Source organism: Ambystoma mexicanum, chromosome 4q (genome assembly GCF_040938575.1).
Source record: "Ambystoma mexicanum isolate Mex_15411 chromosome 4q, UKY_AmexF1_1, whole genome shotgun sequence".
Taxonomy (NCBI): Eukaryota; Metazoa; Chordata; class Amphibia; order Caudata; family Ambystomatidae; genus Ambystoma; species Ambystoma mexicanum.
Genome location: NC_090928.1, coordinates 231088913 through 231106063, shown reverse-complemented (window position 1 = coordinate 231106063; position 17151 = coordinate 231088913). Strand labels below are relative to the sequence as shown.

The 17151-nt window shown below is 45.7% G+C and overlaps 1 protein-coding gene across 1 annotated transcript in view; it reads left to right on the top strand.

The window, feature by feature from the left end:
- REV3L (REV3 like, DNA directed polymerase zeta catalytic subunit) overlaps window positions 1-17151 on the top strand; it is a 1615620-nt gene that overhangs the window by 1478622 nt on the left and 119847 nt on the right. The window contains exons 27-28 of the mRNA XM_069607775.1: window positions 9277-9391; window positions 10232-10369. Coding sequence (XP_069463876.1) covers window positions 9277-9391; window positions 10232-10369 — 253 coding nt within the window. The remainder of the gene's footprint in view (window positions 1-9276; window positions 9392-10231; window positions 10370-17151) is intronic.

The window sequence follows — 17151 nt, the reverse complement described above, 5'->3', positions numbered from 1 at the left end:
AGTGTACCAGTAAGCCAAAGTGTGCAAGACTGAAAGAACTGTGCCATCCACCTATACTTTTTAGGAAACACTATAGACAACGTGGTGCTGAACGTGGGGAAGGGAGTTGTTGTTGAAGCCATTCTGACATTTCTTTTGAGACACTATTTTCCTTTTGTATTCCCTTAACACATTTGTCATTTTGAGAAGGAGGGCAAGGTTATTTCTTTTTAGCATAGGCCTTTTTAGTTTTGACTAGACTGACTTGGACTGTTTATTTAATGGTCGAAATTGCTCCCATTCTAGAGATAGTGCCAATTGGGAATTCTACCAACCCAACCAAAATAACAAATAATGTTTTATACATTGTGTCTGTCTATTGATACCATGCCTTCCTTACACTCTCTTCCAGACCCACGGCTAACACAGGGGCAGGATACTCGATCCAGGTACGGAGGCCAAACGGTTAGTGGACTGGAATAAGCAGCCAATGGGATTTGTTTCCAATGTTGGCCTAAGGAGGGCAGGGGGTGGAGGGACAGGCATACTGTGTTTACTTACCTCCCTGAATCCAATTTTCCCAGAAGAATTTGTGGGTCGTCTGGGGGTGAATCTTCCACTGTTTGTTCCAGTGAGTGGTGCCCAGAAGTTGAGTTTCCTGTTGGGTGCTGCTGTATCTTGTGTCTGCGCCCCTATGCCTACAGGCCTTGTTTCTTTTTTTGTGGGCGCTATACAAATACAATAAAATACAATGCTGGTGGATGCATTTCTTCATCAATAGAGTTTGCAAGAAACCACTGATGCAGCCCTCTTCAAGACGCTTCAAAGGTTGGAGGAATTTTTGCGACCGCCTCTGCACAAAGGTGACCAGCATCCTTCCAGTCGCGGTCACAGCTGCTACTCAAGGACAAGTTCCCTTGAACGTGGAAATCTGAAATCTGGGGAGAAGGCTACTAGTGGCACAAGCTGGCGACCACTGAAATTCCAGACTCAGAACTGTAACGCTTCTGGCGAGGTAGCCCACAAGAGAGCTGGTCAGTCCAAGGACCTGAGGGCTCTGAAGTGCTGAATCCTCAAGAAGGCGTTGAGACTAGTTGGTCCCACTAGACCAAGGGCTTAAGCACCACTCAGGGTCTTTGGAGTTCAGGCAGAGGGGCAGAAGGGATGCTTGGGATTCAGTAGGCTGTTTCTCTTCGAGGGATACTTAGCTCTAACGATTTTAAGAAATGTCAACATCCAAAATCCGAGCTGGAAGCAAGTCCAAGCCCACCAATGTTATGCATCTGCACCATTCAAACTGCCAGTAGTTGTCCAATCAGGGACAACTACTGGTTTCACATGTTCCCCCTTTCCTAGACTTGCTGGCATCAAGAATGTGGACTGGAGTCCCAACACCCTCCTTCATAGGACACGAGGACACACACACACACACACGAGGACACACACACACACACACGAGGACACACACACGAGGACACACACACGAGGACACACACACGAGGACACACACACGAGGACACACACACGAGGACACACACACGGACACACACACGAGGACACACACACACACACACACACACGGACACACACACACACACACACACACACACGGACACACACACGGACACACACACGAGGACACACACACACACACGAGGACACACACAGGGGGGGACATACGGGGAGACACGAGGACACACACGGACACATACACACACACACACAAGGACACACACACGGGGACATATGGGGAGGCGCAAGGACACACACACGGATATGAGGACAAACACGGACAGATGCACAGACACGCACATACGCAGACACAGACACACGGACACGCATGCACACACACACGGGACACACACACACACAGGGGACACACACACATGGACACACACGGACACACACACACACACACACACGGACACAGACACACACACGGGGACACACACACACGGGGGGACACACACGGACACACACGGGTGGGGGCACACGGGGACACACACACAGACACACACTGACACACACACACGGACACACAGGACACACACACACGGACACACACACACGGACACACACAGGGGACACACACACACGGACACACACACACACACACACACGGACACACACACACAGACACACACACACACGGACACACACACACACAGGACACACACACACACACATACAGTACACACACACGAGGACACACACACACGAGGACACAGACACACACACACGCACAAGAACATAGACACACACACACACAAGGACACACACACACACGGACACACGGACACACACACACACACACACACACAGTCTACCTAGATGCAACATATGGCTAAGTGGCGCACACTATCAAGATGCAAGATATGGCTAAGGGGAACAGTCTACCTAGATGCAAGATATGGCCAGCTTAACCAAATCTACCTAGATGCAAGACATGGCTAGCTTTACCTTCTATCTAGGTGAAAGATATGACTATTGGGCACTATGTAGATACAGTCAGACCCAACAATTTGATAATAGGGTAAGGTAGATGGGTTGGATAGTTTAATGGGGAGCAGTAATTGCTGGTCTCACACCCCTCTCCCCCTGTCCAGACTACACTTACCTTGTCAGTTACTACGGGTATACGGCTGCAGGCGTCACAGGCTAACACGGGCCGACAGTCTGGAGTTGTCTCTGCAGGCGCCGTCTGTTACCTCAGGTCCTTTGCCGCAGGGGCTGCAGTGGGCTGCCCTAGCACGATGATTGTTATGAGGGCTCTCGATCAATCAAGATTGGGAGTGGGATTACGCCTTGGCAACCACCAAAAGCTCTGGAGAGGGCTGGGGAGGGGTGTTAGGCAGAATCCTGTGCAGTGCCCTTGGGGACCACTACACACAATTAAGACTACAGGTGGCAATACAAGTTTTACCTTTGGTACAAGCCTCTACTACTAAGTTATAGTGGTAGCAGAGCAGCCAGGCTTATCTCAAGAGTATATGAGCAGTAGCAGAGATTACACAAAGGGACCACACTTACTGTGACTCAAGCAAACACTGACTCAAGGTTTCAGGGAAAAAAATATAAGTACATTTATTTTTAAACCATCAGTTATAAACACAACACTTCTATTAAACTTTAAACAAAACCACACGTTAAATATACTACAACTAACCAATTCACTTTGTACAGTATGTCTCAAGGTAAGTACCCTGCGTTTAAATGAACCGGTGTTATGAACAAAACACGCTACCGCGGATACGGTTGCGATCACTTTTTGACAGTTCGGTCTACTCAATAAACGCGTATCCGTGACATGAAATGCTACCGGGGCAAAAACACACTTTGCACCTGAGATACCCAGAGGGAGTTGGAGGCAAAAATCACAGGCAATATTTAGGTTAGGCAGACAGTATCGAGAAACACTCAGAAACAGAAATTCAAAAGTCAAAGGGTCGGAGCCAGGTAAGTGAAACCGGAGACCTGTTGCCGAAGATCACACCGTTAGACAGTTCACGATTCAGCGTAGCCCAAAAGTACTTGAATATTGTCAAAGTTCGGAAGCAAAAGTTATAAGAAGGAGGGAAGACGAGGACGAGCCTTGAAGATGAAGAAAAGGGGTTCACCCAGTTTCCTCGAGTAGAACACAGTACCTTATTCTCACGATGCAGCTGGAGCCCTGGCAGTTGTTCCTGTTGGTTTCCTGCAGACCCACGATTCCTGGAGCTTCGTTGTGAAGGAGGACGTCTGAAGGGGGTCTGCACCACACAGGGATGAAGCCGGCAGCAGCGACAACTAATAAAAGATGCGCTCCTTAAAAACAGGAGAGGTTCAGCAGGTGGCTATCTGGACCACTACAGCAGTGTGCAGCGATTTCGACCACGCCGGAGATCTCTGGCTGAAGAAGATGAGCTGGTTATCCCCACCAGGCTCAAGGGAAGAAAACTCCAGACTGGATCTCCTCTTAGTCGTCGAAGGGTAGATAGTTCAGGACTGCAGCAGGGCTTCACCGGGACGGGGTAGTTGCAGCAGCCGTCGTTCTCTCCGCTTCTCTTCGGTTCCTTGTAGTTCCAGAGGCGACTCTGACTTCTAGCCCAAGAGACCTACCTTTTATGCACAAAACCCCCATTCACACAGCCTGGCTTTCAATCACGCAGTAGGGGGGTTGTCCAGCCGGGACAACCACCTCAGCCAATCATGGCAAAGTGAGACTTGGGTTTCCTAGGATACCCTGTGCAGGGGGTGACTACACCCCTCCCTCACATTCAGCCAACCTAGACACCCAGGCGCCTTGGGGAACGCTTCTCTTCAGAAGCCCGCCAAAAAGACGGTGAACAAAGAAGGCGAACCGAGTTTGCCGCGCAAAGTAAAACACAAGAAGGACTTTAACAAAAAGAAATGGCGAATAAACCCAACTGGAGCCAAAAGAAAGACGATTTGGTCAAGCGGGTTTATGTTCGAGGCTAATATAATAGCCAAGAACAGTACCACGTTTATCGAATATAATCGCGGTAGAAAAGTTAGGGTAGGTACCACTGCCACCAGCCAAGTCTAAATGTTAAAAGAGCGAAACAATGCTCAGGGAGGTACAGACAGAAAAGGGGTACAGATTAGCCCTTTTCAGTACTCCATGTAAGATGGGGTGTACTGGGTCTGTGGTAAAAATGACTATGTAAAGTAAATGGCAACTTTACCTTTCTCTGGGGGACAGTAGTCAGCCCCAGTGAAATGGAGTCAGGGGGAAGTCTTAGACATCCCTGGGTTACTACACTGAGGGTGCGGTGTAACCCATACAAGAACAGGGGCACCTGGAGTGGTGTGCTCCAGTGCCCAAGATCACACAATGAGTAAAAACACATAGGCCAAAACACATGTAAGAGTGGAAAAAGATGTACACTCTTACCAGGTGGAAAAAATAAACTCCAGAAATCCAGCAAAGCTGCTGGGGGTCTCACCAGGTGAGGGAAATTAGCCCTAGAAGGAGAATTCTCCCTAACACTGGGGGCGGGGGGGCGGTCAAGCGTCCTGCACAGAAGACCCCATGGAAGCACCACTCACCTGCACCTGGAAGCTAAAATGGCGAGGTGATGGGCTACCCCACAGGGGTCTTGGCGGAAGTTTGAGCAGCCAATCCGGGCTTGGGGGAGGTGGAAAGGGTTTGGAAACGGGACTCAGGAGAGGTGTGGGTGGGGGGTGTCAATCGTCCTGCACAGAAGACCACAAGGAAAGGGCTGGGGGCTCTGCAGCACCGCTCACCTGCACCTGGAAGCTAAAATAGCGACGAGGGGCTACAACACGGGGGTCTAACCCTAGGTGCTGGTGGAAGTTTGAGCAGCCAATCAGGGCTTGGGCGAGGGATGGGAGGTGGAAAGGGTTTGGAAATGGAAACCGGGCTCGGGAGAGGGGCAGGGGGGTGGTTGGGGCAAGCACAGAATACTTCTAGGAAAGGGGTGGGGTTCTATAGCACCACCAACCTGCACCTGCAAAATGGGTTATTTATACAAGAATTAAATGAATTGGTGTGAATTATTTGTATTTTTCTTAATGGAATTTTATACATGTATGTATAAGGTATATGTTTAAAACAAAACAATAGAAACGGGCTTTACTTCCCTTCAAAAAAGATAGGACAGGAATGGGGTTCCATAGGAGACTATGGAGGGAGAGTTGCAAAAAGAGAGATCTTTCCTAACTGGCAGTCTCGTGATGAGTGGCTTCAAGGAGGCAAGTCAAGGTTTCGCAAGTTGGAGAAGAAGAATGACAGAGCATTTGTGGACCACTACATTCAGTCAGGTAGAAGGTGGTTCTCACTTCAGATCCACCGAACAACAAAGATAAAGGAAGTCTTCAGGAGAGCACAGGTGGTGTAGACAGTGAGGTTCAAACACAGGCGGCTGTCAAGAAGAAGAGTATGTACTTGACAAAAGGTTAGCATGGCACTAAGAGCCTGAGACCTAGCAGGAGAATCCGAAGTACAGCAACAGGAGGCATCTGCGTCATTACTGTGCTGCGTTTGCCCCTGAAAATGTCGACTTTTTTAATTGTAACCCTCTTTTCACCCCATATATTTGTGGGGGAATCCCTCTGCAGCCCCCCTTCAACCATTATATACTATACCCATCCCCCCACATATGTATGGTGTGAAAAGGGGATTATTTAAAAATAATCGTCATTTTCGGGGTAGCAGTAAGCGCAGCCCAGTAATGGTATAATCCCCAATAGGAGCATTCTCAGTCATCCAATCCCTCCTAATACTACTTGGTAATTCCACAAATCAGTAGAATGGACTGGGGCACTCGACACCATGCCCCACTCCCAAATGCCCTTCCCAGCAATCCACAGCCATGAACCTTTCATGAACCTTCAACATTTTGGAAGTCATGTCATTAGAACTGGCAAGCCAAACTCCATTCATTCAGACACAAATGCACCAATGTGTATTTGGGTGCCTGGGAGGCCCTCATCCAGCTAAACGCACACATCTGCCACACAAAAGTTGCCTTTATAGGCTCTGCAAATAGGCTGCTTAGGAGGAACAGGCATTTTGGCCCATCCTTGTGGTCCAAAGAAAGAACACAACACAAAATGGACCATGGTGAGGGATTTTTCGAATGCCTTGTTAGCACGTTGGGTAACATACAGGTGCTTTTGACCAATGTTTTGCTAATGTTTTGGTACTGGATGGTGTAGCCCATAATATAACACATAGCTGTCATTAGCCTACTCCCCAACAGACTGTCTGGATCGAAAACTCACTCAGGGACAAAATTTGTTGCTTAAGGGCCATCCTGTCTCAGGTAGCACACGATAAATGCGTTGCGGCTGCAGAGGGACGTCAAACCCAAACTGCCAGCAAAATTATTAGGGGACTCATCAGATTAGCAAAAGGCAACTGTAACAAGAATTCCTGCCCTAACAGATAGTATGGAGTACTCTTCTATTTATTCGTAGAGGTTACATGTCCACAATGCTCTTGAAACAAAGTATTGATGTGGGATTCCATCATTTTGTATGAGTCATTCTGTTCACCATTTCACTGGTAACTACTTTTTTTCTGGTTTTGTACTTGTTTTTGTTAGGAGGTTTTACTAAAGTCTAGCTAGGTTAGGACTGTAGAAGACTCACTCTAGTACAGGACTCTAACTCTTAGGTTTGGCCTGAACTACCCAAAAGGTTTGGTAACTATGGTCGAGCAGCCAGGCTTAGTCTAGGAGGGAGAAGGGCTGTAGTTGAGTACCCTTGAGCACACTTATAGTCAAGGAAACACTTGTGCACGCTAGTTATATAAATATATATATATATATATGAGCAATGTTAACATCACTCCTGTTCAGGTAAGTAAAAATAGTTCACACCGATATATATAAAATGTCAGATGGGGGGAAACTGGGGAACCAGTGACCCTTGGGCGGCAGAACAAAGGAAGGTCGACGCTGTCAAAGTGGTCATATATCACAAGAAGCATTTCGTAACAAGTAATGGAATTTGATACAAAAGGTTCAGGGGGAGGGGGGCCTAGATGGGCCACCTCAAGGATTTCAGCCTCTAGGACGGATGTCCTTTGGCTTTGGAGAACCCAGTTGTGTCGTCAGCCCCAACGTGGCTCAGGAGCAGCAAACATCAACACAACTGCCCAGGTTGAAACCCAGAGGTCAGACAGTACCATCTATGATGAAGAACAACAGCGTCACCGGCAGGTCCCCACAGGAAGACAACGGCAGCTCTAGTTCGGGTCTCTGGCCTTGGTGGCTGGCGGAGAAACGTTTAGTGATAGCAGACGGCCAGACTGTCACAGGGATGCCCAGCAGACGATCTTCACATCATATGGTTGTGGAGGCTCGGCACTGGCTTTGTAATAGCAGAAGTTGTCACCCTGCAGACTTTCTTCCATCTCTCGGTCCTCGACTCTTTTGAGGGGGACCTCTACACCCAGGGTAGTCTCTGGAGGCCCAGAAAGATGCCCACAAGTAGGCAGCCGGAGCCACACTTGACTAGACTATGCACTGCAGCGGTACCAGCGGCCCCAGGGTATTCCGGTTTTGCAGGCCTGGAAGGTTGCAGCATTTTGTGGGATGGCTCAAACTGCAGATTGTCTCGAGACGAGTTCGGCCCACAAGTCCAAGGGATGAAGTCGTCTGGTCTGGATCTTCCCTGTCGCACAGATGATTGGGCTGGTGCAGCATCGGTCACTGTTGGGTTTTTGGTCGCTGGAGGTAGCTGGAGATGTTCTCTTCTTTCTTCTTCATAATCGTTCTTCCAGTGGTCGACTCTGTCAGAACTGGATCTAAGCAGACAGACTGGAGGACAAAGCCCTGAGGATTTACATTGTCCTCCCAGCTTCCTGTTCTCCCAGACACACTGGTCCCTCGGGGCGGACTTCCTTATGGGAGCCTGTCGAAGACAAAGGAGTGAGCAGGACATCCCCCACCCAGGTTAGCAGAGGATGACTCAAGAAAGGGCAAGTGATCGTGAGTTGGAAAAAAAGAAGACCTGCACTATTTTAGGTGAATGGTGACCCATGTGTCCTGGGCGACAACAGCCTGTGTGAAAAATCACAAATGTCAGTAGAACATATCCACTGCCATCAGCCACTCAGATGGACTTGCCACTGTAACTAGACAGTTAGAGGAGGAGTGAGAAAAGGGATACAATGTGTCCCCTCAGCACTCCACATAAGGTGGGGTGTACTGATCTCACAAAAGAGAAGAATAGGCAGGCTAAAATAAATCCCCTTATCCTGGTGACAGTTATCACAGGAATATAAAAGAAATCCAAAGAGGAAAGCTCAAGGAGTTCCCAGCAACACTGCACAGAAGATGCTGTGTGTGGCAATAGTGAAATCCATATGCCTTAAAAAGATGGAAGAAAGCAGACTGCATCAAAGATAACCCAAAAGGGTTTCAATAGTCAAAGAATGAGAGTGCAGCAAAAGGTTTCCACTCTCTCTGTAGGGTCAGATAAAAATCAAAAAGTCCAGCAAAAGTGCTGGGCGAGTCACTAAGTGTGAAGAATTACACACAAGATGGAAATGCTACCCAAATGTTACTCTGTAGAATCATGTCTGCTTGTAATTCTCCTGGTCTCCCATGAGCCTATGTGTGGGCACTTTGATTTGCCATGCCTGATCATCTACAGTATCGTGCCAAACGCATACATCATACCCTTTTATTTTGCCTCTTCCTCAGATTTTAAGTGTGACCCATTGGTAAATGTACTTGTAAGCTTCATGTTCATCCTCTGTTCCTTTCTCCGTCTTCTGCTGCAGTTGGTTATTTTGCTTGATTACATGTTTCATTCTCTATTTAGCTTGTTTGTGCTGCTGAAAGGAGCTACTAAAGAACAGTCTTTCAAGATTGGTCAGGAAATTGCAGATGCTGTAACCGCTACCAACCCAAAACCTGTCAAGCTGAAGTTTGAGAAGGTAAGATAAACCTATTTTATTCATGTAGATTACGAATTTGAAGTGCTAAATGTAGGGCATCTGACATTCAAGTTTGTCTGGGATAAGGTTGGATCTTAGCTTGTAATGTTCATTTTGCTTTACCAAAAGTCAACCATGAACTCTAGAGGCAGTGTTATGATTGCGCATCACTGAAACATACTTCAAAGGCAAGCTGACCAAGTTTACCATCTGGTAATTAGATAGACAATATGGTTTGGTATATCCATGGGCAAGCATGGCTACCTGTAACCGGTAATGGTGAAAGTTTTAATTTGTTTTGCCTAATGCCTCACTTAGCCATAGTGTTACAGAATAAAGGAGCCAACTGCCTTCAGAAAATAAGTCATATGCATTCAACTAGGCGTTCAGGTCCTGCTCATCATTGTTGTGGTCCATTTCTGTAGCTTCATGTACTTTCACACTGTGGCATAACAGGTTTTTCCTTGGGCCCTTTTTTGGCATTGTAGGCAAATATCTAGTTTGCAAAACCTGCCTACACCATTGGCAGCAAGCAGTGTCCAGGGCACATCATTTTCACTCGCCAATAGAAAAATATAAAATGGTCTGCTGTGTGCAAGTGGATAATTGAGGGGCGAGTGACTTTTCATGGCTGGCTTGTAACTTGCAACTTTAAATGTTGACCCCTGTGTGTGACTGAGGAGTAGCTGTTCATCAGGTGTTATTTCAGAGGAGGCGTCTGGCTGATTTGATGTATTTTAGAAACAAGCTAGCTGGGTTTGATGTGGAATACTAACATTGAAATATTTGCACTGTATTTTCATTGTGGTTTTCACTTGTTTCCTCCATTGACCACTGCAGGTCTATTTGCCATGTGTCTTGCAAACCAAGAAGCGGTATGTGGGTTACATGTATGAAACCCTGGACCAAAAGGACCCAGTATTTGATGCAAAGGGAATTGAAACTGTTCGAAGAGACTCTTGTCCCGCCGTAGGCAAGGTAAAAAAAAGCATTTTCCATTGAATCCATCCAGTTATTTGAATAACACTTGTGTGGTCCCTATATAGATGGTATTGTGTTTGGACGATGTGTACCAGAACTATGGCTCCTGAATCCCAAGCAGTGTAAACAACTGGGCAAGGCTGATAAACATGTTAATATGTTGCTAGCTGTCACATGAGCTCAGTTACTGAATACATGGCTAATATTTATAGAGCACTTTCACCTAAGCACTGTACAAAAATTACAGAAGACACAAATGAATGAGTAAATAGGCAGGCAATCAATCATGAGGAACACATTTCGTTCAAGAGGGCATTTTTAAGAGAACATACTAAATGGTTTGGGAGAGCAAGTTTCGGGATTGGGAGAACAAAAGAAGAAAAGGATGATGGGGCAACCAACAGTTGGGTAGGCAAGACTTTGAATGCACATCAAAACAATACAAAGAAAAACTTAATTGTAGATGGAGTGGAAAAGAAAGCCAGTGAGGTGAGGGTAAGGATGGGTTTAATTTGAGACCAAAGAGGGAGTTTGCAGAGTACATAAATAGCTACTTCCAAAACAGATTGAAGAGGAGCCAGAGTTAATACAAGAGCACTCAGAAGTCCAGATAAGAGTCTTAGCAGCTGAGAAAGAAAGAAATGTCAGTTTTCAAATATTGTGAAGCTGAAGATGCCTAAATTACGTGCAGAATAAGAACAAGAATCTACTGCTTTGGGCGTCTGAGGGTACCTCCAGTCATTATCGCTGTCCTGGGATCATTTTCTGCTGAGCTGCCACCCTGCTTTATGTACCGAGCTCCTGGAATCCAACTTCTGTGGGTTCCCTCATCTTTCCGGATCTTCCTCGCTGGATTCTTCACTCCAGGCTTGAAGGTTTGCATTGTGGAAAGGCTGGCCGTTCCTTTTCTAAGGCATGGGGGTCATCGCTGGCTCTGAGTGCAAGCCCATGGGCACTAGATCCTGTAAACAACACCTAGAAAAAGCCTATACTTTACTAGGTTATTTCAATGAGCAGGAGCAGTTTTGCTGAAACTACCAACGTGAGTACTTACATCTAGGTGCTGGGGTGGGTGATTATTCTTGACACTCATCTTTGGGGGTCCCTCGGGTCCAGGATTGAGATTCTTTGGAGGAGAGTCTCATTCACATTTCTCATTGACCTACTTTGGGGTCCTCCTGCTCTGTCGCATTTTTCCACAGGGCTTCTGTTTCATCAACCCACCTGTGGATCTCTTCATTGAGGTCTCACCTGGTTATTTGCTGCGGAATCCGCACCTGTGATAGAAAACACAATTACCATCATTGTTGCCATGAAGGCAAATGACCGCTTGATTTCTGTGGAACTTTATACCAGTCCTGGAACTCATGCTCTGAACTTATTTCATTGTGAATGCATTATTACACTGTAACTAACTTTTGGTGACTTTGTAAATATGTTCCCTGAAGTGTGTTAAGTGTATTGCAGACATAACTGTTTCTAAATGATCTCATTAATTCTTGGAGGCCTTTGACTATGGTTTTGAAATGTATCCAACCTTCTATCACTATATGTTAGGACAGTGTTTCTAAAGTCCATCTAAGGACTTCATAAAAACCATACATGAGGCAGTACAAAACTCCACTCTTAGTATAAGGATGTACCACCTGAATATATTTGGTAGCGTAAACAGAGCAGCCAGGCTCATTTTAGGAGGTAGAGAGGGCTGTAGCTTGGTACAAAGAAATTGTAGCATACATATGGTCCAAAGAAACACTATGAAATGTAAAAATAAAGGGTTTATTTAAATACAAGTAGGCCAAGATAAATCTTGGGAAAGGGTAAGCTATCACATATAAACACAGTTATAAACACCAACTCTATACTTATGGTATACAAACCAAAGTATAACCTTATTAAGATTAGCAATCTGCAGTTCAAGGTAAATCCTATAAAACATTCAGAATGGCATTCAGCTATTCTTGGGGAGTTAAACCACAGTTAGTTACTTTTTGACTACATTCAGTAAATCGAGGGTAGTAGACCCTATTTGTTATAACATATAGTGTTATTTACTTTTAGAGTCACTTAGTCATACCAGCACTGGTTACAAGTATCTCTTGCAACCCATGTACCTGTCTTCGATCAAGAATGGATACAGTAACAAGACCAGTGTTACTTTTTAGAACACAGTTCAGAGGGAGTAACTTACCTTGTATATTACCTAGGGGCTGAAGGCTTCTCAAGGATAAGTATACACACAGTGAAACTATTTTAGAAGTTCCATAGAGCACTTCAGGGAAAGCACAACCCAACAATACAGTTTGAGGAGCAGCAGCTATTCAAGGTCAGTATAACCTATTGGTGTTTAAACTATTACACTATTTCTAAGCATAGGACTTGACAATTTTACCAATGCTACTTTTCAGAAGTGTGTTATACAATTCTAAGGTAAGTAAGAACTCTTAGTATACTTTTAAGGTCATTCAAAAATTCACAGGTAATTATTAACTTCTAGACTGTTTTAGAAATCCTCAAGGTAGATGAGCGAAAGCAAAACCCAATAGTACACTTTAAGAAAAACAATTATTCAAGATAGGTAAACCCTATTGGTAAGCTTTTATACTCATTCAGTTAAGAATGATAAAACCATACCAGCGCAATTACTTTTAAGAAGAGTGGAACACTATTTAAAGTAAGTAAAGCAACGTATATACCTTTTAAAGAAACAACCAGCATCTTTGTAACCTATTCTATTTCCCGAGATAGTTACCACACTATTTTACCACACTGTTTTACCACACTGTTTTTGTTCTATGTGCGCCCTGAGGCCCACAGGCATGTTGGCGCGTTACAAAAATTAAAATAAATAAATAAATACGAACTAATTTGCAAGTAAGTACTTTTACACTTGTTATATTTTCAAAACAGAAGCCTTATCTTTTGTAGTCCTTCTGCGCTCTATAGCATGAGTTTTCCCAGAGGCAGAAGAGGGACCCTAGTGGTCTAGGAGCCAGCTGTAGGCAGGCAAGGATAGGGTTCAGATGCAGGAAAGTCAGAGTTCCAGAGCATATCTTCTTCAACGATTAAGTATTAGCTTTAGGTTTAGTTAAGTGTTCAGGGACTTCACAGAAGGCTCCCTATATGCGTTACAGCATTAGGCCGGGGTGAATGGTATGGGCAAACTCCCAACCACACAAATCACTGGATTGGGGTTAGAAGCCCGTGGAGGAAATGTTCGAGGGAGAAAAGCTACTAAGTTATTTTTCCTAAAATAACTTTGTCTTTTCTCCCCTGAACACTTCCAACTTGGCCCCCATGCAAGATAGTGATTTTTAGGAAGGAAAACAGTTGGGTAGTGTAATACTGGCAGAGATTAAGGTTGTACAGGCAGTTCCTTCACACAGCAAGGCTTTCAAAGTCCAAAATGCAACTCTTGCTAAAAGGCAGTTCGTAGGGGCTTAAAGTCTTGTAAAGCAGCAGAAGTCAAAAGTTCCTGTGAATACTTTCTAGTCTCTACAATCAAAGATGCAAGAAGATACAACCAGCATGGGAGACCCTGTTCTATGACTCGCTATAGGGACGCAAGCAGCGGCTTGGGACAGTCGTAGGAGGGCGTGCTGTTAGGCAAGATTGTATGCAGTGCCCTGTGGGAGGCTGCACCAGCCTTGTCCGCTTGGCAATAGTTAACCCAACCTTTGGTATAAGCATGCACTACACAAGTTGGTAGAGTGACTGAGCAGCCAGTCTTATCAAAAGAGGGGTCAATGTGAGCTGTAGGATTGTATAGATGTTCACAAAAGGACGACTTCTCCCCTTGGGTTGGTGGGACCAATCAACCCCCAAGACGAACTCAACTAAAATCTCTTGAAGCTGGCTGTACTTCCATTGCTGCTGCTGGAAGCAAAGTGCAAGAGAAAGGAACACCCAATCGAGTGCATCGCTTTTAAGTCGGACCGGAGCTCCAGGAAGAGCCTTCGGACTCCCAGGAAGCAGGACTGACCAAGCCTGAGCCACCTCAACAGAGTGCTGGACCCAAGATGCGAGGAAGGTCTGAAGTGGTATCTGAGAGACCGCAGTGGTGCTATTTGCTGAGACGCGAGGAGGTGAAACTGCAAAGTGCTGCTGAATTGAAGTTTGCCCATTGCTGCCGCTGACCTTCCCATTGTATTACAGGAGTCCCCAGAAGTCCTCCCTTTTGTTCCCACGACTGAGGACCAGGAACAACAGGATCCACAGAGCTACACGGGTACAGTAGCCAGCTGGAACCATTTCTTCTAACCAAAGGTACTGTAAACCTAAGAGGAATTACCTCTTGTTGTGTAGCCTTACTTGTTCTCAGTTGAGACTTGTTTTGGTTGCTTTTGCAGAGTTGCTTGCAGCTTTGCCCCTCAGAAGCCTCCCAGCTTGTGGCCCTACAGTGATTCTATTATTTCTACAAAGTCTTCTAAAACATTGTGCAGGACTGTTAATTACCTGCAAGAAGTGCTTCAGCTCACCTAGACTCTTGTTCAATTAACATTGGCTGGCCTGGCTCCCTGAAAGACTCTTCTTACCACTGACTTTGTGCTTTACCTTTCCTCCAGGAAGGGGTTAATTTACTTTGCATTGCAGGTTCAAAATACTTACCTGCTTCAGAATATTTGTTTAACCTTTGTTTTATTCCCAAACCCTTTTCTTTGACACCAACTCAGTATTGCTCTAAATGTGCCAGTGATATATTGATGTCCACAGTGTCCTAGTTATTTGTCACCTCAGGGTGTAGGAAACATCTGTGCGCCATCCCAAATGGGTACTTGCTTATTTAGAGAAACTAAGAGTGTGTATTTTGAAGTGTATATGTGTGTTACTTATATATTGCTCCTGTCTAAAGAAGGCTTATTCAACTGACTGTTGAATAAATTTATAATTGTTTAATCAAGAAAGCTTGAGTGTAAAAATGTATTTGAATACTTGTCACTGTGAATCTCTGCGTAAAAACCCTACGGCTCACATTGACCCCTCTTGTGGTACGCCTGGCTGCTCAGCCACACTACCAACCTGCGTAGTACACACTTATACCAAAGGTTGGGTTCCTATTGCCAGGAGGTCAAGGTTGCTGTAGTCTTCCAATTGGCACTGCACACAATCTTGCCTAACAAATGTTATCCTCTTTAGAGAGTGGGCTGGAGTCTTAAGTGGCGAATTAAGTCGATGCTGACTTTCAGAACATTGTTGCTTATGCCACTGATGACTGAGTTTGTGGATTTGATGATAAACTTGGTGAGTCTGAATATAATTCCCGGTATCCGGCCTCAATCTTCTTGCTCATAGTTCTGACTGAGTGAGGATTTTTACAGATAGACTTGGCCTCAGCTAACGCATGCTTTTGTAAAGAAATTCCGAATCTGTTAAACTTAGTGACAGTGCACCAAAAAGCACTCCCGTTTCTGATTCAGACTTTTCTGGCACAGGAAACCCCGAAAAGTCTTGAACCGCTAACATCCTATTATGAAAAGCCTTCAATGATAACCAGGCTTCCTCCTCACCTGTGTCAGTTTGTGTGTTCGGGTCTTTGATTGGTTCCTGTAAGCTCTGACCAGCCTCCAGATTTCTCTGATCCTCCAGCACAATCTCTCGGCTTGTGAAGCACTTCTCTAAGCAGTGAGCTGGTAGCTGATCTCTTTCCTCGGCTGGCTCCCTCCTCTGGAACAGCCTTCCCCTTCCTTCCTTCTTGAGCCAGATCTCTGCAAATTCTGCAAGCTCCTCAAGACCTTTCTCTTCTCCTCCTCCTACCCCCACTCCCTCCCGTGGCTAAACCCCACTGTCGCTGAGATTGGTGGCCTGATCCCTTATGTGTCCTTCTGGGTCCTGGCCTTCTGTCCAATCGCCTTCAGCCTCTGCACATGCCTTTGGGCACACACTGACCTGTTATCTCATACTTATTGCACTAGCAGGTGACCCCTCTCCTACCATGGGTTCACTGCCTTGCACTTTCCTGTTGCCCTGCGACTGGTTCTCTGGCACTTCTCCCTCAGGGCAACCTCCAGCACTAACCCCTTCGCCCCCCCCCCCGTTCCTTGTCTCTCTCGGCACTTGCACATTCCGAATGTTCACAAGGCCTAGTAGGACCGTCTCTTCCTTTTGCTCATCATTGTTAATTCAGCTCATTGTCTTGTTCCCTCCCCTTTGCCCTGTGTACGCTTTGAAACACAATTCATTGATGTACAAGCACCTTACAAATGCACAATAAATAAATGAGCCCTGTTACTTACCTTTGATGCACATCCTGCAGGAGTGTAGGTTTCAATGGATCTGAAGCCATGGCTACTGGAGGTGCAGCAATTTGAGGGCGAGGGGCGAAACCGTAAGTGTTACTGGAGCTGCCGAAGGCTGAGGTGTTGGTATAGTCTGAGGGATTGCTTCCCATAACATGTTTTTGAAACAACCCTTCATTGGTTCAGAGTGCATGATCCTTTGACATTTTTTGAAAAACATATCTTCCAGGGATGTTGAAGGTGCCGCAGCTGAGACTAGGAGATAATTGGAGACCAAGATGAGGGCGGCATAGGGTACCAAATTGGTTGCCTAACCAGAGGAGGTGCTCTGAATCTGAGAGGTGAGGATGGTATGGGGTAAGAGGTTGACCAGGTCGACATAAGAGACCAATTGCCTCAAAACAAAATCCTCCCTGCTAAAGTCGGAGGACGAGGGATCTGAGAAGATTGAGAGAATTGAAGGTCCAGATTCTGGTGAGGAATTTTCTGAAATGTTTTCCGTTGATCAGGAAGGAAACCATGATAGAGGAATCTGTCTGGCCT